The sequence below is a fragment of the Pithys albifrons genome, chromosome 5, assembly GCF_047495875.1.
Source record: "Pithys albifrons albifrons isolate INPA30051 chromosome 5, PitAlb_v1, whole genome shotgun sequence".
In the NCBI taxonomy this organism is placed as follows: domain Eukaryota; kingdom Metazoa; phylum Chordata; class Aves; order Passeriformes; family Thamnophilidae; genus Pithys; species Pithys albifrons.
The window spans coordinates 51,350,921-51,375,148 of record NC_092462.1 but is presented as its reverse complement, the minus strand read 5'-3'; the positions used below and the strand labels follow the sequence as shown (position 1 = coordinate 51,375,148).

Sequence of the window (24,228 nt, the reverse complement as noted above, 5' to 3'; positions counted from 1 at the left end):
AGAAGTTAGTCATGTGCATAGATTATTTTATTAGTATTTACAGAAAATGTGAAGTGTGGCTATAAATCTGAGTGAGCTGAAAGTGACTGTGATCAAGAATTGCTTAATAGAATTTATCATTTACGCTGTCATGACAATAATTTTCTTTTATAAATAAGAAATCCCCTTAATTTTTGTTCTTCATGGCACTGGTGATGAATGAGCTGCTTTTCCCCAGAGAGCAGTTTCTTTAGAAATGCATCATGGTTCTAGTGCATCTGACCAAGCTTTGGATTGACATGAATGCTGTTTTCAGCAAGGGCTGGATATGTGCCAGATCAGTACTAGTGTAATGCTATGGAATAATAAACCTTTTGTGTTCTGAGTCAGTGATACTGTGAGGTATGGAGAACAGCCTTCACTGTGTATATGGTGTTTCAGTTGTTCTTCCTGCAAGTTACTGTCACTTATGTCACCTGGCAGGGGAAAACAAATAGTTGTCTTTGTAGATCATGAGATTTTTCAGATAAGTCATTCTACTTGTCTGTCAGTGGCATGGGCCTGGCACCAGTTCAGCACTTGGCTGAGTAGTGTACGGTGGAGAAGTTAGTGGATGCCCAGCCTTTATGCTTAATTAGTATTTTGCTTCACTTTCCTATTCCTGGAATCTTAGAAGGTATTTGAGTTCCATAGGCATATTTGAAGTTTTGAATATGACCCATGCCTTGAGGTGAAAAGGAATTGGTGTTCTCCTGTGGTTTTGAGGCTCTATGTTGTAAAGCCAAAACATTAATCAGCATTGTGAATTTGGCATGTCTCCAGTTTTGAGAGATGGGTCCCAAGGCTCATTAAGCATTAAGATTTAGGTTCATGTGAGGACATTTGAAACAGTTTTATATGAATACAGAGTTCCTAATCTTTAAGTTTTATTGCTGTGTTATAATGAACAGCTTTTTATTTGTATAGTTTAGGTGACTGGTTAAATATAACGTAAACCTTAATGCTCAGCCACGTACACGAGAAGAGGGGAATAGCCACTTAGGGGCATGGTTGAGTACAGGCAGAATGGCCTGTCTTTCTATTTACGTTTTTAAAAAATGGCATTTCAGCAGACTAAATATTACAGTTTTTTCAGTGATGCTTGGTAATTGATAGGGCAGGAGATTGTGGAACACTGACCCATTCAAGTGGAGTGTTGCTCAAATGCAAGAAAAGGTAATCCTGTGAGAGATTTCAGCTTTCCAAGAGTGTATGTTTAAGAAATTATAGTTAGCATGTACTTTGGGCAACTATCCATGACCATCGCTCCTCAGTGTAAAACTATGCATGAATGGTAAATCTGTCGGTGCATGGAATGCTCTTCATGTAATCAGGTCATGTGATGGTAGGTTCTGTATAAATATCTTGTGATGTTCTTTACACACAATCTTCCTTTTTGCCTGTCTTGAGCTGTTTTGCAAGGCCTCTCTTGTTCATAGTTTTAGTCTTTGGCAGAGCAAGGTTCATGTGGTTCTGTATTTACCATATTGTTTTCTCAATGCTACATATTTGCATAGGTCTTTATTCACTTTGTACTCATCAGACTGGACTATGAGCCCTTTATAGGACAAAGTAATTTCTGCTTGTTTTCTGATTCTAAATAAATGATGTCAGGAGCATCATTCACTCAAGAATGTTTTCCCAAAAACATTTTTGTGACCTCCAGAACATGTCTGTATTTTAAAACTTCTTTGCCACTTCTTTTGCAACCAAATATATTGACTTTTCATAGTTTACTGTTTCAATGTGATTTGTTTAAGTTTAGTAGTGGATTTTTCTCTCCTTTTTGACTGTTTGGGGGCATTTTGGGGCTGCCACTACCTCATGAGTTTAAAATATGTGGATACTGTAGCTGTTGGGCTAATAATTACCAAGAGCTGAAAGGCTGCTGCTTAGAATGTAAGTCTGTAAAACTTGATTTGAACAGGGAAACGTCTTGGTGAAGGTTTACTGTAGATAGAATTTCCTGAACTCTCAAATATGAAATGCCCTTTTGCCTTAAGATCAGGTCATTGGTCAGTTTTCCTTTTTATGAATATGATCTGTTACTTAAGGAAAGTGCTCTGTTGGATAGCTTTTCCTCCAGCCTGGATTGATCTGTGAACACACATTATTTCAACCTTTCTTTTTATTGTTTCTGAAGTTTTTTCTCTGAAAGCGCTTCTCTTCAATTTCTTCTAAGAAACAAGGTCTTTTTGAAGGCTGGGTCTTGGCAGCCATCCTCTGAATATTTTCTTGACTGATGCTTTCTTGCAAGAATTTCATGGGCATTTTGTTGGTGTTTTTCACTAGATCTTTTTATCAACTGCTGCCTGAAATGCCTTCTCTTACTGGCAGAATTTTTTAAAATTCTTGACTTGGAATAAACAACCCCAGGAAGATCTAATAAGTTAATCACACAGTGTCTAGTAGTGATTTCAGCTTGTCTGTACAGCTGTGGAGGTACCTTATCTCCTGAAATGCCAAACTTTGGGACAGCACCAAATAGAGCAATTGATTCTTCCCATACCTATCAGAGCTGGTTTTTACTGGAAGAAGGAAGTGACCTAGTTTCTCCTGAATGAGTGAGGATAGAGGAGCTTTCCATTTCCATTTCTGTAAGGTAAGATAGGTGTAAGGTTTTAGCTTCTATGCAGTGTCTTACTATACTTCATTTAACAGCTAGTTACTGGAGAGTCCAAGCCAGCACCTGGCACAGGTGAAAGCAAGGATGGGTGTGTGGTTGCAACAGGGGAGATTTATATTGGATATTAGAAAAAAAAATTCTCATCCCAGGGGTTGTCAGGCATTCAAACAGGCTGGCCAGGGAAGTGGTGGAGTCCCCATCCCTGGAAGTATTTAAAAGATGTGTAGATGTTGTGCTTAGGGACAGGGTTTAGTGGTAGACTTGGCAATGCTGGGTTAACAGTTGGATGTGATGGTCTTTGAAGTCTTTTCCAACCTTTGTGATTCTATATTGGACTGAAAGTGGCAGAAGAACTTTGAGACATAAAGTGCAGAGGATTGTTCTGACTCAGGATGGGCACACAAATGCTTGGGATGGTGGACAGAAATCCCCTCAGATTGCCTGAAGAGTCTAAGAACACGTCATGTGTTTATGTAGAGATTCAGGTTTTGTGGATGGAGCCTGAAGATGCTTAGTTTTATTACCTGGTTCGGGTTATTGCTTTTGCATGTTTGGTGGGATTGTTGGGGTTTTTTAACCTTCATCTTTTTGTTTGAACTCTTTTAAGACCTGGTTTTTAAATCTGTACTTCTTTTTGTCATGTCTTTACTCCTTTTACTGTTAAAAAGTGCCTTGAGATTTCATTGTCATATCTTCTCTCTGGTCAGGTCAGAGAAATGCTGGTCATATCAGGTACCAGAAAGCCTCAATGGAAGGATTTATCTTTCTATTCTTTTTTTCCTTCCTGTCCCATTTAACTTCTTGCATAAGTAGCTGTTAATGCTCCAGAATGATTTCTGTGATAAACAAGTTGGCCGAAAGCTAGAGTTCTAAAAAATTTTAGTTTGTTTTGCCATCTCCCTCAAAAATATCTTCTGGTCCCCAGCTACTACACCTCAAACCCCAGCTGCTAAAAAGGTCAAGCTTGCAGAAATGTATCTACATTCTGCTTTTGAAAAGAGTAGGGAAGGACATTGTTTTATAGTTTGTTTCAACCAGTATTCCCTCACCATGTGGAATCAGACCTTACATTAGCAGTATTGTACTGAAGGGGAAGGAAAAAGGAGAAAATAATGGAATATTTAAAATCATCCTATTTTGTTATCTCTTAGGACTGCTTAGTTGTACCATTGACATCTCTTTTTCTAGATGCAGGATTATAAAAAATAGTACTAATACCTTCACCATAAAACAAAAACAAGCCCCTCACAAAAATTCCAAACAAACTAAAAACCCCAACAATACCAACACTTGTATTCCAACTGTGACAGTTTCACTCTGACTATTCGTACAATAGCTCACCAGCCTTGGCATAGCAGAATGTGGTACAAAGTAATACAAACGGTTTGCATTGTTCTTTAGAGGATGCACATCCACTTGAGGATTTTCTTTGTTTGAAGAACATAGCTGTAAAAAACCTGCACTAAATTTGTGCCTCAGAAAACCTGGGCTTGCAACTGGTGGTTGTTTGGGGCAAGACTGGGGTATTGCATTTAGATTAGGAGTGAGCAGTGTGTCTACCCTTGATGGCCTTGTGAGGATCAATAGACTTGAGCTCTGATGATTTTTACTGTACAAGAAAAAGGACTGCTTCCTTGGAAGAAAGAGTTAGTATCAGACAGGGTCAGTAGGAGCTGGAGGGTACTCAGAGAAGCAAGTCATTTTTCAAAGTACCTCAACTCAGGACCTTTAGGCTTCAACCCTCTGTCTGAACCTGCCCATAGGGACCATAGTGCCTTTGTTAGTCTGAGCAATATTGCTGAACTGGACAGACAGATCAGAATGTCTGAGGCAGAGGATTTTCCTGTACTATTGGTTAGATGTGTTTTTGGGAAGGTGCCTTCCTGCTGCAAGAATGGGTGGTAACTTGGCTAACATGATCTGGCAACAGAGCCTTAAAATGTATGTTGTAGCAAGGCTTACATTGATTGCCTGTCCTCTGTGACTTGGTGTGAAAGTGATACGGTTAAGTTTTGCAATGTAAGTAAATGTTGTGAAAATAAGGCACTGAAAAATGTGTGTGTGCTTTAGCTGATGTAGAAGCTGATGTGTTTTACATTGTTCCTATGACACTAGTCCTGCCACTGAGCGATCACTGAAATACAAGGTTTGGTTTAATGTACTGGTCGCATACAGCTATAGCTGTAGTGAAGCTGGAAGTGGTGCCAGTGTTGTGGAGTCAGCGGAAAGCTTAGGTTGCAAATGTTTTTTCCTCCCTGAACTTGGTTGCTGCTATCATGTCTGAGTGTCTTCACCTCAGAATGAGCCAAAAATTAGGATCAGGACTGGGAGAGGGACACAGGCTGAAGCTGCCGATGCAGTTGGGGCTGCCAGGGGGAGATGTGTGTTGCAGGTTTTCCCTCTTGAGAACTCTTTAAACTAGGACATGGCTGGGGATGGGAGGCCCAGGGAAGCCAAGTCCTTTGGTTAGGACTGGTAGGGCAAGAAAGTGTGGAACTGCTGTTGTCAGGGGCTGCCAGGTGAAGATGTGGGTTAGTTTTTGTTTCTCACCTGCAGAGTCTTTCCCTTGGACCATGGCCATGGGCCTTGTGCCAGGTCCTTTAATGCAAAATGCTAAGAGGTCTTCTTTGCCCTGCATTTCAGCAGAAACCTACCAGAGCTGGTAAAACTTTACATATCAAGATGCATGCTCTATGTGAGTCTAGATCAGTACAGAAAATTTAGTTTGTGTATACAGAGCTATGGAGGAAGAGGTGTAGTTAGTGGCTTTTTTGAGAAGCAGGAGTGGACAGTAACTGTGTGAGTAAAGGTGACCACTGAGACACTCTGGATAAACAGCAAGACTTTTCAGTCCTGTTAGTATGTCCTGGGTTGAGCTAGCAAAATGCCAAGTGTCCAAGACAGAGTGAAAAGGGTTCCTCCTCCCCCCAACCAGCTAAGGGAAAGAGAAGAGGGAGAGAGGGAAAAAAACACTTCAAACCAGGTTTATGCTGAAACTAACTACATGTATTTATACAGAGAAGAGAAAATTAAGGGGATACTACAATATAACACACACTTACACAAGTTACATGTATATAACAAGGCATAACTTCCCACTCCCCAATTAATACAAAGCAAAGTCTATTACACTAGATCTGTAAGTACTCTAAGAGACACATAGCAAGAAACAGAAAAGGTAACAACAAAAACGTTTCTACTTCCCTGAATGCAAACAAAATGCAAGCAGAGGCAGCAGGAGCAGAGCAAGGCCTGCTTCAAGACAAAAGCTGGGTCACGTCTGGCTTGTACCTCAGCCATGGCAGAACTGACTAAGCCACTCCCACACACTGCATTTTACACCCTTTGAGATGTTGTAGTATGGTATGGAATACAATATTATTGGCTGGAAGAAGTAAGCTGTTAGTTAGCTCAGTCCAGCTCAAATCAGCTGACAATCCTAGGCCTAGCTGAACTTTAAAACCTAAGTTTAGGCCCATCTGGCTAAACCCATAACATGGTAGCAGAGCAATCTTAAACCACTCAAGATCTTGGCATCTGAATTGTTACTCTAGATGAGGCAATAACTGAGAAGCAGTCCTGTCTGCTCTGTAAGACTTTTGACTAATTTTGCAGTGAGCAAGTCCTGGGGGATTTGGTGCCAGACTTTTTACAGATGTTTCCAACAGGAGGTAAACATTCTAATAGTACTTTTAATTTCTTCCTTGGAGTTTTTCATCTTGCCTCATTCCATTTCCCTCCTCTTCAGACTCCAAACACTCATCTAAAATGTTGGTTGTCCCTGCTCCTTTCCCTCCTCTCACTTTATCCTCCTTCTGTATTTCAAAGGGAAGCCTGTACAAGCCATTTTGAAGATTTATTTAGAATGTACCTCTTTATTTTATTATCTATTATTGTCTGTGACTTTTGATCTGAACCTGCAATATTGGGTATGGTGCCTGGTGTATTTGTGTTTGAGTAATAAAGAAATACATAAGATTAATATAATTGTTTTTTCCTGGGACAGAGTAGGCAGACTGAGGATTGAAATCACAAGAGGTGTACAGTATTTGGAAAGAAGTCCTCTGGAAAAAAAATTCCTGAATTGCTTGCTGGTGTAGTAGCTAAATGGAAAATAGTAGTTTTATAAGATTGCTGCTGTGTGAGGCTAAAAAATACCATAGTGTCTTTAGGGAAAAAACAAGTAATTTTTTTTTCCATCAGTGAAATAAAATATTGGTTATAGGAGGTGTGCTGTTGTTTTCTAGCCATTCTCTGCATTTAGGGGGAAAAAAGTGTGTTGTTTATCTATACAAGTATATTAATTTTTTTGTTCTTCGGACATCATTGTTAGATTGTACCTTAAGCAGAAGGCAGGAATAGTACAGGAATTTGTATGGGATTGGGTTAGAGGGTTTGTGACTTGAAGAAGATCAAAAAAAGTACTCCCAACTCCCAAAAATGTCATTCACATTGGGTTTGTTGCCGCTCCTGATATATGATGGTGTTGGAGATGTGTAGACGTCAAGAGTGTAATAACACAAGGACAATTTAGAACAGATGTACAACTATGATCATAGAGAACACTGAGAATAACACCTCCCACTCTCCTCCCCTGTTCTGTCCAAGTGATCGCAGACACCTCGCCTATATGTTGTTTCAGGGAGATAGAAAAAGCAAGAGATGAGGAAAAACAATAATTTCAAAGCCAGATGTCCACCCTGGGAGGAATGAACTCCCTCATGAGCTTGCAAACTGCCACAGCCCTATGGAATCAAATGGCCAATGACATGCCACTATGGAAAGATGGTTCTTGGTGGAGCTTTGAGGAGTGGCACACCTCGTGTTATCCTAGCTCAGAAGTAGGGAGTTGGAAACAATCACAGACTGTCAGCTTTTAGTTGAAAGGAATATTCTTTCAGTTAGGATAAACTTCTCAGCAAGATTTCTCAGATATTAAATATTAATGATTTTACTACCATAGTAAGCTGCCAGAAGAGTCTGCTCTTCAGTGGAGACCATGTCAGCACAAAGTGAGCTTCTTCTCTTCTATAGTGGCTATCCTCATTTTTAGAAAGTTTTTAATTTAAGTAGACATTTTTGTTTCTCTTCAAAAATCTTGAATTTGAAGTCAGTATCTTGACCTGATGATTTTCTTTCCAGTGGATAGAACTGGTTGAATTTTATTTTGGATAAAAGGCATAAGGGTTTTCTCTTGGGGGAAGGGTGGTGAAGACACAGTGTTTGTTGCAACAGGATTTTATAATTAAAATTCTTCACTTTTAGAGACCTGGTCATTTTCTAACAATGAGCCATGTCAGCACATATGTGTTCATGGGTGGTGAGGAACTCAGTTTTGAGAGGTTGCTAATCTTTGGACACTGAACAGTGTTCAACTGTGGTATCACTGGCCTAATGGTGTTTCCATGTTGAGGTGGGGTTTTTTTGAACTCCCTTTGTCTTCTAACATCTGTGATTTATGGGGACCTCCATTTTACACAACATAAGCAAGGATGGCATTGAATTTCAAGTAGATTCAGAAAAATAGACAGGCCACCCGTAAAGTGTACATCCTTTCTGAGTTCCCTGCAGAGCAGAAACTGCCAGACCTGGAAACCTGCCTTCTGGGTTTCTGCTCTCAGGCCCTTCCATGCATGACCTGCCTGTAGGCAATGAAGAGAGGCTGGTGTGACAAAATTCACCCAGAATCTGTGATTTAGGTCTATTTAGAATATAAAGTAAATACTGTTGAGTTACTGTGCTGTGGATATTTTTTATTCTAGTTTTTCTTCATTTCAGTGGTAGAATTTGGGTGCCCATGAGTCTCTTCAGGAGAGGAAAAAGGGGAGACTCCTCCTTTCCAGCCATACTGAAATCTTTATGTGCTGGGGAAAGTGTTTGATAATTTGAAATTTTGTGACTTGCCACTCATAAATACTCCTTTCTCATAACAGGTTACTGAATGCAATAAAGCCGGGATTGGTAAAAAAGATCAATAGACTACCGACCCCCATTGCAGGTTTGGTGAGTATATCAAATGGAGGAAAATATTTCAGTGCTGCTTTTTGCACCTTACTTTATGACTGTGTGATTCAGAAAGCAATTATTTTTGTAATTTGAAGTCTTCTAACCTTGTAAACTCTGACAGTCCCTCTGAAATCCAAACGCTCTGTGTAGTCACTTTTCAGACTTTCCCCCCCCCCCTCCCCGAAGTGGGCTGTATTCAAGAGGCAGGATGTATTTTTAAAGGAAGAAAATCTTCTTGGTTATATGTTGTCTTCCAGTTGTGGTGCTAGCTTTAGAAAAACTGGAATGCATGCATTGAAGCCGTCACCACAAAAAGAAAAGTTTTTGGAAAGAAAGAAAACCCTACTTGTGTATTGTCTTATTTTCCATTTCCCCAGAATACCACAGTCTGCAGATAACATTCATTGCAGGACTATCCAGGGACCTGTCTCATATTGACTTTAGGATCAGAGAAAATTTTTGTCATTATCTGGTATAAGGGAAAAGAAGACCACAGAGGATGTGCTGACAGCTTATGGGCTGTCAGGAGCACAGGGTGCTCAGGAGGTCACCTCAAGTGATGACACAGTCCTGTGCTTGCTGTTGGGGCAGAAGGTGGGAGCATGAGTGGGTGTTTGGTCTAACCGGATTAGCCACATAGAAGTATGTCTGTTTTGATTTTATCTTCAGTTGTAACTGGGAATAAAAGGGTCCTTGAACATGTGGAAGGTGGCCATCCTTGATTTAGACTAATCATATATATGTGGTTCCTTTCTGTTCTGTTCTGCTCACATTGTAACTTAGTTGTGCAAGATTCAGAACGTATTACTTACTGATAGCTGAAGTTAACATTCCCTTATATAAACTGCATTAAAAAGTTTCAGTGTATTAGAGACCATGTTACTTTTCATTTTATATTGGTTCTATAATTTGAGGGCTTCAACTTGTAGATTGACAGACATCTTTCTGCATGAATACTGCCTGGGTTTAGGATCTAATATTTGATCTTCACCACCCTTTCTCTGAAGTTTCCTTGTGTGCCTTTCTTTTGCCTCTAAAACCCATCTACTTTTATTCCTTTGCAGTGCTCTTTGAAAGGAATATTTGATATAAACAGCTGCAAAAAGTACCAGTAGTGCAGTTTTCTTTTCCTTGGCTCCCTTTCAGGAAAGACACAATTTTTGTTATGACTGTTTTAAGATGATATTGAATTACACTGAATTTCTTCCTTTTTCATATGTAAAATCCCAACGGTAAGGTGGTTGTAGTAGGAAGGACTAAGCAAAAAGTCATTATGTGTGTGTATTTTTCTCATTCCTTGAGATAAATTGCATGATGTGTATCTTCAAAGCATTATTTAAAAAAGCAGGTTTCATGCTATTAATGATATAGGAGATCTTTGTTGTGTTCTAAAGTGACTTTATTATCTCTGTACTTCTGTCTTCTGATTACCTTTAGAAATTACTTTTCTAAATATTTTTCCTAATAAATAATTAGGCTATTAATAAAAGTTCACTGCTTCTGAGTTCTTGAACATTACTAATGAACGTTTTAATCTACTGTTCTGTGGATAAATTGGTCCAAACAAAACAAGCGATCAAAATTTCCCCATCTTTCCCAAGTGTCTGGTTTCATACCTGCTGACTTTTGTTGCCGTTCTTAGTCAGAGTAGTGAGTAAGTGGCTGTTTTAAAAATTGCATGTGAATTTAAATGAACAAGTGTTCTAGTGTGTTATGCTTAGTTATGGTGTATTATTTTAAAGTACAGACATCAGGAGTATGTTTGAGCACAGGGTGTATCTTTTTCTGTTCACTCACACGTACCATGTCTGTGTGTCTGACACATGCTTTTGAACTCCTAGATACTGCTTCTGCCTAAAAAGTGTAACCTAATTATTGTTAACAGAATTAATTTTTTCCTGGTAGCTGATAGAATAAGTTCTCTAGTAGAGACAATAATATTTTCTTTTTTAGAGTTGAAGCTAAAACTTATGAGTAATTGTGAAGTACTTGGAGTTCCTTTTGTTTCATCTTTAATCTCCAGAGACACAAACAGTCATATATTATGTAGCTCTAGAAAATGCCTACTTGAGTTTAATTCTCCAGATGATGGTCTATTTTTCTCCTTTGTTATTGTAAGGAAAAATTAAGAAGTATCCTTTATTGAAGGAAAGTAACAGTGAACTTGAAGCCCATATCAGAGAATGCTGAGGTGTTCATCTGGGATTATGATCAGGTGTAAAAATTTTTCCTATATTTCATGTTTGAGTGACTTCTCACAACACTGCTCTGAAGTATTATGTATAATTGGTGTAGTGTTGACAGACTGAATTCTTCAAACTTTTCCTGACATTTAAAATGAGATGAATCTGAAGTTACTCTGAAATTCTCACCCATGACTTCCTCATGTGATTAGTTTATTTGCAGATCTTGTATACCAGAACACCATGTAAGTAGGATTTATTGGTTATAGTGTTGTGGTGTTAAAGTAAGAACTCAAGAATCTGCACACCACTATACAAAGCACACAGGCCATATAAATACACAAAGATGATCTTTGTCTAGTTGCTAATCTGAGTCAGGATGTGGATTGTATGCAGCATTACATATGGAATTACATATGTTCAGCTTGGCAGGCTTGTTCGTAATTTCCTTTGATCTCCAGAAGTGCCGACTGCTTCTGTTATCACAGCACAAATGATACATTGCTTTAATGAAAGCAAATGTAGGACCTATGGTTTGGTATTCAGATGTAGAGTATTAAATTTGGCGAAATGTTTTCTCATTACTGTTCAGAATTCATTAATCCTAAAAGCTAATGCTCGCACCAAAAAGTAAATTCACAAAACATCCAAAAAACTTATTAGGCCTAGGTTGGAGTAACTGTCTTTACTAAAAGCCTTTTTGCCAGAAGAAATTTTCTTCTGTGAGAAATTGATACTAAGCATCTTTAAGACTGTCAGCTTTCCAACAGCATCATTTCATGTATTTAATTGTAGAAGGCTGGAAAAGCATTCTGGCGGAGCTATTAATTATAAAACACCATCTAAAGCTGCAAAGGGCTTACAAAGGTGGATTATTAGACTACAATGAATATAATTAAGTGGTTTTTAAAAAACCAGCAATTTTTTCAGTGAATTGCTGTTGGTTTCTTTCATTTCATATGATGTTCATTGTCAACACAACTAATTTTTAAGGTTTCTACTAACTGCAGTTTTTTGTACAGCTATGTCTTATTATTTCTTTTATGGAAATAAAACATTACCAGCATCACTGTAGATAAGCTTTGCTCTACAATGCTAACCACTCAATGTTTACTATTTTTTTCCCTTAAAAAAGATTCCAGTTTTGCTTCCTGTCCCTGAATAATGTCACTCTGTGAGAAAAGAAAAGGTTTCTGCCTTATCTTTTGTTTGACAGGGTTTAGGGGAGTTTATAGCATTACTTCAGTTCCTTGAACAATCCCCACAGGAGCTCAGACACTTACTTCAGAGGCTGTGTGAAAGATTCTCACATATAATAGTAGGAAGTAGTAAAGACAAAGATGGAGACTTGAACTTTAGCTTGGATCTTGGCTTGCATTTCAGCACTGCTGAATAAAAAACTCTGTTTACTGCGGAATCCACTTTTCAGTTTGTGTATAGTCCTCAACTTTGTGACATCTGTATGATTTAGCACTGGAAAAGATAGCAGTCACCTGATTGCATGGTTAGTGCACCCAGATGAACAGAACTGTAACGTGCTGTTTAAGAAAGCTTGGTCCTTTGAAAACAAGATTGGGTTTTTTTTGTCTGATTATTTTCCTAGGAAGTTTCTCTTGGCAAAGTGTTCTCTGGGAACTTGTTATTAACCTTATTAAGAACAGCAACCTGCCTGCTGGTGTTGGTAGTTTGCTCTTATGCTGTACTATTGCACAAGTTACAGGTTTGAATTTTTTTGTGTCATGTTACCTAGAAGAAATTTCATCATTCTGTTTGCTTCCAGGAGTTTGTGCTACTAATTACATTCAGCAAATGAGATCTTGTTTTTTCATGCAGATATGAACCTCAAAAGAAAAATTCCAAGACCCAAATACATGTGTTTCACACAGTTAAAATAATTAGTGAAAATAGAGAAATACACAGAACTTTAACTGATGTGCATTGTTTTTATCACTCTTTCCATTCATACTTCTTGTTACTATTTTTTTTCTTAAAAGAATATCTTCTCAGTTTTTCTTTTAAATTTATCATTCTCCCTTTCATTCTAGTACTTTCTGGAAAGAGCCTGCTCCTATTGCAATATATAGATTGATAATACATGATAATTTCTGTTTCTTTGTTTTATACTACTACTCACTGCTGAATGCATTCATTTCCCAGCACAATTGTATTCATAAAAAGGCTTACTGTGTAAGTTGTGGTACTTGTGAACTAAACGTAAGCAAAATTTCCTAACTATCTAAAAACAATAAGTTCTTGGCACTCACATCCCAAAAACATTTTTGTGAATGTTGATAGAAAGCGAAGTGTCAACAGCATAACAAAATGCTATGCAAACCATTCTGCCGTGGTCTCTGGGAATCTTCCGTACTGAATGGTACTGTGTCTGCCTTCAGTTCTGAAACCTGAATATTTGACTAAATCAGTATCTAGGGTCTGGCCAGTGGTTTAGAGTAGCCCTGTGTGCCTTGGCTCATCACATACTGTAATATATATTGAATCTTCCCTAAAGGAATAGTATCCTAAAAAAATTAAATGGTTTGCATCATTATGTCTTTTTATGCTTGTGTTATATGGCTTTTATACTCCCCAAGCTTTCTAGACTCTGCCTTCAAATTAATTTGTCATTTAGATTTTCCTGCTTATTTGTTTTGGTGCCATCTGAGCTGACAAAAATTATAAAATTTCTCTTTAATGAATTTAGCGATATGTTATGTAGTCATAAACATTTCTAAGTTACATGAAGAATACAAAAGTAAACTAACAGGTGTTTCTTAACCATGCTGTTTGTAAACAGAGTGTGTGGAGCAATCTGCAGTGATGCTGAAGTTAATTCATCACAGAAGAGGAAAACAGCCATCAGTTCAAATTTGGCAGGAAGCATAGAGGAAGTAGCCCTGGGGGGAAAAATGAAATGCAAACCCATAAAAACTAAAACTTTACATGTAAATTCAGCTTTATTTTTTAACCAGATTAAAGGTTTTTATTGCTTCCAATTAGTTGTAAAATGCCGTCCAGAAAGCATTGCTCCCTTCCCATTTAGAGATAAACTAGTGAGTCAAATGCAAAACACTATGCTGGCATCTCATTTAGTATTTTATTGATTGAAATGGGTGTGCTTACTCTAGTGTTTTGGGTTTGGCTCTGAAGCTCTCATACATGTAATGCTGGAAACGAATCATCTCTCTGACAGCAGATGTACTAAAGACATACTCCACTACTGCATTTGGGTTCAGCCTGTGTTGTCAAGGCTTCCAAGTTTGTACTTTAATCTGATACATGGATGTAAGACAGACTGAAACAACAGGAAATTAATAAAAGACATGAACTATAGAAAGACAAACAAAACACCTTATTTATTTGCTTTGGATGGTCTGTGTTGCATTTAGCTGTAATGCACACCCTCAGAGAAGTGAGTCTGGCCAGCTCCTAGTTGTCTTCACGTTCATCATCCCTAAATGAATCATGAGCTGTCCCTGATATCCACGAGCAGTCCCTTCTGTCTGTAGCTACCAGCTGAAGTGTTGCATTTATGATGGCTGGAGGTGAAACTTGAAGTGAAGGCTCCTTGTTTGCTTCCAAATTGCCCATTATTTATCCGTCACAGGTTTTTGTGTGCTTCCTGCACCGCTGGCCTCAGCCAGAACTCTGCCAAGACCTTGGAAGACCAATCTCACGGCTGGCCTTGAAGTCCCTTCTTCTAGATGGTTCCTTAGCTTAACAGTGCACTCACTAAACTAAGCCATTTGTTGACTGGGACCACTCCATGTCATGCTAAGGATACTGGGCCTTTCTGCCAGTGTCCAGGAATTTGTCCTTTGTTACAAGCTGAAGTCTCTCATTTAGCACTCCCAGTGCCCTGAACAGTTTGCTTATTGGGTGAGGATGGCATCAGCCAAAATGGGTCAAGGTTTGCAGGAGACATGTGAAGGATGGCTGTGACGCGTAGCTGCTGTGGACATATGCAAACTTCACCATGTTGTTGAGATCCATTCCCAAACTAGACTGGTTAGGATTCAAAGGTGCAGCAGTTTCTCAGTCGGCTTAAGCTGTGCCCTGAGCCTGCTGAGAATGTCAGGACTTGGTTTGGCCAAATGCTAATAATATGTGTAAGCTCTTTGTGGCAAGGATCATCTGCTAGTCTGTTTTTGTCTAACACCTCACCCCATGAGTCCTGCTCTGTAGCCAGGACTCCTAGACAGTATGTTAGTACAAATAATAAATAACAGTTACAAAAATATCACAGGCATTCCTGTGTCATTCACAGTCTGGTTTTAGGCTGCTCTCCCAACAACCGTGAATTTAATCAGAAGGTTTATAATTAGCTTTATAAATAGTGAATAATTTAAAATGTTAATATGCAGATGGAGAAATAAGGGGAACCTTTTCTGCATTAAGACAAAGATAGAATGGTCGCTGTAGAGGCTCTCTTTTTTAAACAATTTTGTTTGTTTTACCGAGACACCCTTTCCTTGCCCAGCCTTAGCATGGTTTAGGAAAAAGTGCTTGATTAAAAACAAAGAGTCTACCTATTTTGAGGCTGTCAAGTGACTTCCCAAAGATGTTATTTATGAAATGATGTAAATAAAGACTTAGTGTAATGATTATTTACTTCTTTTCTTTCTTTTCTTTTTCTTTTTTTTTTTTTTTTTGACACAGGAAGTTTAATAAAGTGAAGGATTCCAGGGATAGCATTTGAAAATGGCAAAAAGAAAAACATTGGTGCTGCTGAAGCTATAATGCTAGGCAGCTGAAATGTGAACTTGCCCTTATCATGGCATTAACCTTTACTATAAATGACAGAGTCTTTCCTTGGGTTGGGGAGGTCAGCTGGAGCTCATTTTATACCCATGAAAAATGTAGGTTGCCCACTGGATTAATTGTTAGATTTGCTTTCAGATGCTAAAGAGTCCTTCTACAAGTTCAGCCATGACCTACATTAGATTGATTTAATGACTCTGGTTGAATGAGTATTTCAGAAATGGCAAGCTTTTGAAGAATAATCTCTAAGCATCTGTAAGTATCAAAAAATGATAGTTTAACAAACAAAATGCCATTTGCCATGTATCTTAAGTCTGCACTTAATGAAGTCAAGGATCCAATGCCTTCCTTGAGCTGTTGTCTTAGAAACAAAAGGCGTTCTGAGCAATGATTCATACTCTTCAGAACAAATCCTGCTGTTGAAGCTTATGACTCCTCTTAATAGCTGGGCCAATACCATGTTCTCTGGAGCATCTTCAGGAGTTTTCAGTGAATGTGTTGGATGCCCTGAGTCTGCGAATGTGTCACCCATCTCCTGTGATGAATGTGGCACTTTTGCAGTTGTATCCAGGCACGTGGGAATTTTTTGATGTCTTCTGTTGCAAAATTGATTAATTTGTCAATGAGGATATAAAAAGAAGCACTTAGCTGGTGTATGCATCTTTTGAGACCAAGGCACATAAAATAAGCACAGCTATGAGTATTTGTCCATTGAGGCTAAATAAGTATCAGCCTTTGTCCTTAACAAGAAAAACTAGACCTAAGGCTATGGTTGCTTTCAGGTGCTCTAAATTTGGCTTTTCTACACCTTCGGCCATGACAGCACCAGCACTCAAATAGTTACTAGCCTGGAGTGGGCAGCTGATCTGACTGAAAAATACCCTTCATACAGCATGAGCAGGACTGCAGGCAGGAAGGAAGGAAGAGGCTCACCAGTTTGAGGAAGGAGGTGTCATTCGATCAGTGTAAAGAGTTCTGAAATTGCAGCTACAGAGTTTAAACTTGGATGTGCTCCTTAAGGTATTGGCCAAAAGGAAAGGACACACGAACTTGGGAAAGTCTCAAACCTTAAATCCTTGGTTTAAAGGTTGTTTGTATTTGCAACTATACTTAGTAGTACTCTCACACCCTAATTCTGGAAAGCCTCTCACAGGTTGGAGTCTGTAGGTCTGCACTATAAATACTGTCTCTGATCCCTAAGTGTCTTTTTCAGTGACATGTAGCCTCTGCTGCAGGGAAGAGCTAGATCCATGTGATATGATCTCGAGAATTTTGATAACCGGGTAACAGCAGCACTGGAAGTGTGAAAAGAGAGAGTGCCTTCCCAATACCTCTTAATCTGACCAGTCCCTGCGAGGCAAGCAGGAAGAGTTTTCGCAGTGTGGTCAGACCGATAGATCTGCCACCTCAAAATAGTGCAGAGTAGCTCAAACTTCTTTACCTTCTCTTGTGAAAAGCAAGCAAGCAACAATCAGTTGCCACCCCAGTCCTTGGGGCTGAAAATGGTAGCAAGAAGAATGCTGCCTCTAATCCCCTCCCTGGCCGCAAATCAATTTGATGAAGTCTATTGCAGTTAATGTCTGCTAGCAACTGTTCATACGGTTTCTATGCTGAAAACCTTTCTGGGCACTCTGAGTGGATTTCTGTCAGATGATGGTGCATGTCGCTAGCAGGAGCTTACGTGCTGAATGCAGATGATGGTACATGTCTTGCTCCAAAGATCACACTGCAGTTGTTTCCCTGATTTAAAGCAAACGAGCAAAAAGGTAAACTGGTGCCTTAAAGATGCATGCACAGTGATTTCTTTGGTTGAAGAACCCAGTAAAATTCTGTAGTCTGGTGCTGTGGTCCAGAGTTCACAGAGGTTGAGATATCTGCCACTGAATTCTCCTTGTCTTCTGCATTCCTCAGTGCTCCTGGATTAAAGCCACTTGCTTCCTGCTTGGTGTGGTACTTTACAATTGTAAAGCGCTTCCTCTAAAATGTCCAGGGGTCTAACGATACTATTGTAAACCTGTTAAAATTAATGCTGCAGAGGAAACAGCTTAGTTAACTGCTTGTGGAAAATATAGGGGTAGGCTGAACTATCTGACTGAGGGACACCAAAACCATTAACTATTAACCTTTTGAAACTGAAAAGCTGTGTGATACCATGTGGAAATCTGTCCTACAGCTTAGTAGGAGAATTACATATTCATTTATGGACAGGCAATATAACTAATGGTCTAGAAAATTAATATTGCAACACGGAAGCGATCCTCAACTCTTTGGAGTGGTCTCCTTCTGTTAAAGTCCTCACTGTTGCCACGTTTGGGTTTTTTTTTTGTTTCTGCCTCCTCATCTTCATGTGGGAAGCACTGTTACTTAGACAGCAAATGTCTGTTTTTCTTTGGGACAATGGTGCATGCTGATTTATTACTGTGTTATGTGTGAAAGAGAGTTTTCTTTTCAGGGTTTTCAGTAAGGGAAGAGTGTTGAACTTGCTAAATGTGTGCATGCACCCAAGTGTGTACTGAGTTGTACTCAGCTTTTTTCAGTCCATTATGTATGCTACTTTGTGACCTTGGCTTTTCTCTTTGAATTGTACAAGTTCTCATGCACAATTTAGACTCAAGCTTGTGTTTCCCCATAAGGCCAATGGTAAGCACGATTCTTTCCCTTCTTCCCCTTTCTTTTAGTTTTTACTCATAATGTTGGTATTATTTGGTCTCTTTTTACTGCTAGAGATGTTATTTGACTTAATGTGTTGCGAAGTTGTATCAATGTGTTGGGAGGAACTTTGGACTGAGTGCCAGATTATGACTCTCATCCTTGCACCTGTTGTGAGGCAACAAATTTCAAGCCTTAAACTGGCTGCTGGTGCTCTTGCTTCTTGCCTTTTATAACTGTTGGGTTGGTTGGTGCTGTGTAGTTTGGCTGCAGAGCCAACAAATCCTACGGGTGTTACCAAGCGTTCCTGGATAGTTCCCATACTTTCTCTTAATGAAAGCTGCCTTGTTGCTGTTGTCCTTTGAATACCGTTTCTAGTTTGGTTGGAAGGAAGCTTGCTATTTTTTCCAAAACCAATCCTAACTTTACCACTCCTGCCTAGCAACAGCATTAGGGTTTTAGACTTAATGCCTGCTGTTGGCTAAATAAATGAGTTGCCAGTAGGTCTTTGCATCCTCATCTTTGCATCCAAGCCCTATTATAATGCAGTTGTAGAGGTTCCTCTGAAACTGCTTGGTGAGTGCCTTCAGGGAGAAGCTGCAGGCCTGGTTGCCAGTGATGGGCACAAGAAGGTGGAGCACAGTAACCACAACTGTAAAAGCTGAAGTGTCAGGGGGACACAGACTTACCATGCAGGCAGTACCTAATCTTTGGCTGACTACAGAAGGGATTCAGGGTCATTTTGCCAACTAAGGAGAGCTGAACTGTGAAGCAGGTCTGTTTCCTTGGCCAGCAGTGCATAGATCAGGAATGCTGGTTGGGGTTTTTTTGGTTTTAACCTTCCTGTCCTTCCTATGTCCTCCTGTTCTGCAGCCCACACCAATGAGTAGGACCACACTGTAAATGTCCTCTGCCTCTCAAACCTGATTTTCAGACCAAAGCTGACAGACCTGCTAGATAAGAAGTGTGACATTTATGTATTAATTTCTGGAGTTAGAGGGATCAGCCACAAAGTATTAGCACCACTATACAGTATGACCTCTGTTTTTTAAAGGAGAGAATGAATAGGTTCAGTTATTTGAGGTTTCAAGTAATCCAGGGCAATTTTCAGTGTAATTAATACATGTCAGGAATTTGACCCTTATGGGGATAACAAGAAGTTCTGGATAACTGAGGTGGTACTGTAAACAAGTAGTGAAAATTGTGCCAGAAAACTGTCTGCACAGGTCAGTAGCACTAGCTAATAAAATCTCTCAAATTGTGATCTAGAAAATACTTTATACAACTTTGACTTTTCATACACAGAAGCAGGAAAAAAATTTCCTTTTTGTACAATTCTCAGTTGTTTTTCTTCATTAAGTTACTCCTGCTTCACCCTAAAGAGGTCAGGCAGTAGTTTCTTCTTAAACTGGCAACTGCATGAAAAGGATAACTTGAAATGTCCTGAGAGTGCCACATGCATCAGACACAGACACACTGTTCTGGCATGCTGAACATGTTTATTTTCAAAGAATACTATGTATTGGAAATGGTGTATATTCTGATATTGCAGAAAAAAGTTATGAATGAATTCAGGAATTGCATCAATCAGTTGCAAAACTAGTTGCAAACTGGTAAATAAAACAGAATGGTTCCCAGAGACCTCTGTCAGAGCTTTTACGAAAGCCTATAAAGAGGCAAAGCAAAGTGAGTACATAAATAAATGTTGTTGGCCAAAAGAACACATAAAATCTGTAACTAAAATCTGTGTTTAGTGACAGACATGTAAAAAAGAAACATGACATAAAGTTTGTCATAGGAGACTGGGGTCATTTTTGTTGGGTTTTTTTGAGAAGCAGTCAGGCTAGACTGATCTTGCTCCTTTAGTGTGCATGCCTGTATTTTATTTTTACACTGCTGAGTAGTCACTGGGTACAATCTGTTATGTCAGTGGAATAGAATTTTAGACAAAGAAGAAGAAAGATAATTACATCCTCTTGGAGAAGTGTTGCAGTCCAACAAAAATTTGAGTAAGCAGTATATTAGCAGAATTATTTTAGAATGGGTGATACTTTATCTTCAGCAACATCACACCTGTTTTTCTTGTTCTTTCATTCTGTCTGAAACAACCCAAGAAGAAAAATTCAGTCCAATATTATGATTAGTTTGGAGCTGTGTCTTCGGACATGCCTGACCTCCATTTTTGAGCATCTCAGATGTTTGCATGATACAATCAGCAGTGATCAAAATACGTTTCCCTGCACAGTATCAACTTACTGGTATAAGTCTCCTCATCTTTTTTATGCCACATGCTATTTGGCATCTCAAATCTCTGCCTTCAGGAGTTTGTAATTAAGAAACAACACACAGACAACGGTAAAAAAAGGATAGAGACAAACGAGGTGTTTTTCAGCACAGTGTTATTAGCAAACCTGCCATTGGCTCTTCATAGGCATGACAGTAATGCACAATTTTGGAGAGAACAATGGAATCTCCTAGTGAAATTTAGAGGAGGCTACTCATAAGCATGAGGACTGTGCGTGAGAAAATCCAGAATCTGCCTAGAGTCAGCATCCACAGTATTAGACTAAGTTGGCTAGTTCCCAGCCGTGCTTGAGACCTTAAATGCTCTTTAGTCCTTACCCTCTGGTTGATCAGAGATTAATCGCTTGCTTTTTTAAATACTATTACCCAATCTCTTGAGCCACCCAATCCTGACTAAAATTTACTTTCTAAAATATGATCCTAGAGAACTGAAACTCCTTGAAGTGTAGACTTTTACATATTTTTTGAAGAACTGAGAGTTCTTGGTGTTCTCATACTTGCATCAAAGATTCTTGCAGATAGTTTATCATCCCAAGAGTAGTTCACCTTGCTGATTCTGTTTTGTTTGGCTGAAATCTGATGAGTGATATTTGAAATCCAACACTTAAACGTTAATACAAACTATTACATAAGCAAATTATACACCAAGAACTTCAAAGATTGTGGTTAATACTCTTCATCACAGCTTTCAGTATAATTTATTCTCTTCTTATAGCAGTGTACAAATATTCCTGTAGTTTATAACTTTACAAGTTGAAGAAATAAAAATGCCAGACTGAGGTTAGGAAGCAGATGGGAAGTAAATAAGAGGAAAACCAGTCAACTACTCTATTCAGGATAATGGAAGGTGGAGTTTGGGATATGCCAGAGAATGGAGAACCCTGGATAACCTCTGTGTTGTGGGTGTGGGCAGCTCAATGAACAGCCTGCTTGGGTTTGGCAGCAGCATCTATCACCCTGGCTCGGGACAGCCACAGAACAGCTCTTGTGGGAGAGCAACTTGACGCCAGTGCCTTTCCCATTTGGAGGCATGTGGCCCAAAGGCATGAGATCAGCTTAGCTGTGCAGCACAGCACATTTGGGGATTTCCAGGTAGCAAAAAAGCCCCAGCAAATGGGTGCTGCTCAGGTGCTAGCTGACTCTCCAGGCTCTCTGCAGTCACATGCAGATCATGTGAGTCTCCTGTGCATCTCTGGGATGGTTGGCATGTACATGAACAGATGTGTGTGACCAGGGCCTGGTGCCTCCTGGGTGGGTGTGCTGCAGTTTAGGCAGTGTTCCTCCACCACCTAAGGTGATTGCATAGCTCTGTAGTTCTTGTATTTGGATAGGGCTACATCTGCCAACCTTGTAAACCCCTTGTAAACTCTCAGTAGGGTCTCCAGATTTAAGGGCTGATAGGCTTCAGCACAGTGCTGAGCATCAGCTAGGTCTGTGCATTCAAGCAAGGCAGTACTGTGCTGATGTGTATTCCCCTCTCACTAGGAAGGGCAGTGTAGAGGTGCTTGCCAAAGCCAGTAAGTCCTGCTGGCCTTGAGCTGATTTTGGGTAGCCATGTGTAACATTTGCATTCTCCAGAAATCTGTGCCTGGGAGTGATTTGGAGGCATGAGCATGCTAGGGACTGGAGCTCTGCAGTACTTTAAATCAGCTAATTTGCTGGGAGCTTCTTATTGGTGCTGGAGCCAGTACAGCTGCTTTCATGGCTTTTGAAACCTGGACTAATAAACTTGCTCTACTGTACTGGTTCTGCTGTCTAGGTACCCCTCTCTGTGATCAACTCTGAGTCCCATCCTTCTTCCTGAGGAAAGGAAAAAATCATATTTCTTTTAAATTTACTATTTTCCTTTATAAATTCCATCAGCTAAGTTTTTAATGTGGCTTTAAATTGTAAAAGTTTTCAGAAGTAGCAGGTGAGGAGTTGGAAGCTTGTTGTTTGATAGTGCATGAATATCTCTGCTGGCCTTATTTGTGACTGTTCTGAGCTGGAGCCACTGGTTATACTCAGGTAAGCTGAATTATAAACACAATTGGCTCTTTTCCTCTAATAAACAAAGGGTTATCTCAAGTCTGGCAAGGACAGAGGGTAGGATATAAATTGAAGTTTTAAGAATAAATTATCAGTGATAGCTGATTTGTTTCCCCTTTCTATTCCCTTCACTAACAAACAAGACAAGCTATTTCTGCCATCTCCACTGCTTAGTTCCTGATCCTAGAGACCTGGTGTGATGCATGTCTTCATCCTTCTACCCTTGTTGCTTTGTGCATTCCAAGGGGAGAGAGAATGTTGCAGTAGTATGCCTCAAGTACACCTCGAATGTGTTGAAGGAAACTAAATAACAGGAATATCTGTTCTGTAGGAGGAGAGATCCTTTTCTGTCCTCTCTTCTGCTGTCCAGAGGAACCAGAATCAAGGCATTGTGAAAGAGCTGGGAAAAAGTCTTACAATAGAAATACACTGTATTAAAAGATGTGTTCTTTTCTTTCTCTCCTGTTTTAATCACTGTTTTTATGTCCATTAATCTGAAGAAATTCTGCTTCTTAAATACGGTAATTATTGTACTACTTTTTATTCCTCCTGAAAGCTTAGTCTTCATAACTGCAAATTGCTCTGGCATCCAGATGTAATCCATGAATCCTGCTTTCCAAATGGCCCTTCAAAGGCATATTCATGTGACCTCTATAGGCTTAATGAACAGTAGTGATTTAAGTTGGCCATTCTGCACAGTACATCTAGGTTTGCAGCTACCACAGTTTCATGAATAGCTGTGCTAATTCTTGAGTTCTGTCTAGGAAATGCTTTACTGAGGATTGAAAAGTGTTGGAAAAGAAATCACTTCCAGACCATTGGGTAGCTCATTTTGCCTTGATCATTTACATAAAAACTCCCACCAAAGGTGGACATGTTCAAGATGATTGACACGTATGGCCATGCCATCTAGACACCAAATGTTTTCAAATCTATGAAAGAAACAACAGATTGACTACTGGGGTATTTAATAATTCAAGCTGTTACATTGTATATGGTCAGAGATACAAATGGACACTGATTTACTTAGCATATTTTTGCACAGATATTTTGACTTACTGTAAAATTCACTTGCAGAAAATTGAAAATTATTGATTTTCTTCCCCTTCCTTTTCCTCACCAAAATCATTCTATACATCTAAATATGAAAGATTTATATATATATATATTTTAGTAGAAGTAAAAACAATAAGGTAGGTTTTGCAAGTAGAATGTACTGGAACTTCATTCAGTAGGAAAAGCCAATTAAAATATCCCAGTGTTTTTTGGACTTGTATAGCTTCTTTTAGAAGTATTTGCAAGGAGACCCCCAACCTGTACATTAAAGAAGTCCAGTATGTTTTATGTAATGTTGGCATGAAAATGCAAAGCTATGAGTGGGGGTGAAATGTATGCCAGGTATCACGTAAGAGCAGCAAAAAGATTTCTGATTTTTATCAAACCTTGACCACCACAGATTGTTAAAACATATTCCTTGGCAATAAAGAGTAGCTGTTTAATTTGAAAGAAGAAGTGGAATTTGTTGCTTTTTTTGCAGAGGTCACGAACTGAACAGGAATGAGTCCTCCTTGGCGGTTTCACTATTTTGCTGTTGGCCTTGGGGAATAGAGATTTGGTCGGATTTGAAAAGCTACTGCCAGGCCCCCGGCCCCCACA

At 39.3% G+C, this 24,228-nt stretch overlaps 1 protein-coding gene across 1 annotated transcript in view; it reads left to right on the top strand.

Annotated features, from left to right (window-relative positions):
• Positions 1 to 24,228, top strand: part of LIMCH1 (LIM and calponin homology domains 1) — a 178,925-nt gene that overhangs the window by 72,025 nt on the left and 82,672 nt on the right. The window contains exon 3 of the mRNA XM_071556571.1: positions 8,578 to 8,647. Within this exon, the coding sequence (XP_071412672.1) occupies positions 8,578 to 8,647 (70 nt within the window). The remainder of the gene's footprint in view (positions 1 to 8,577; positions 8,648 to 24,228) is intronic.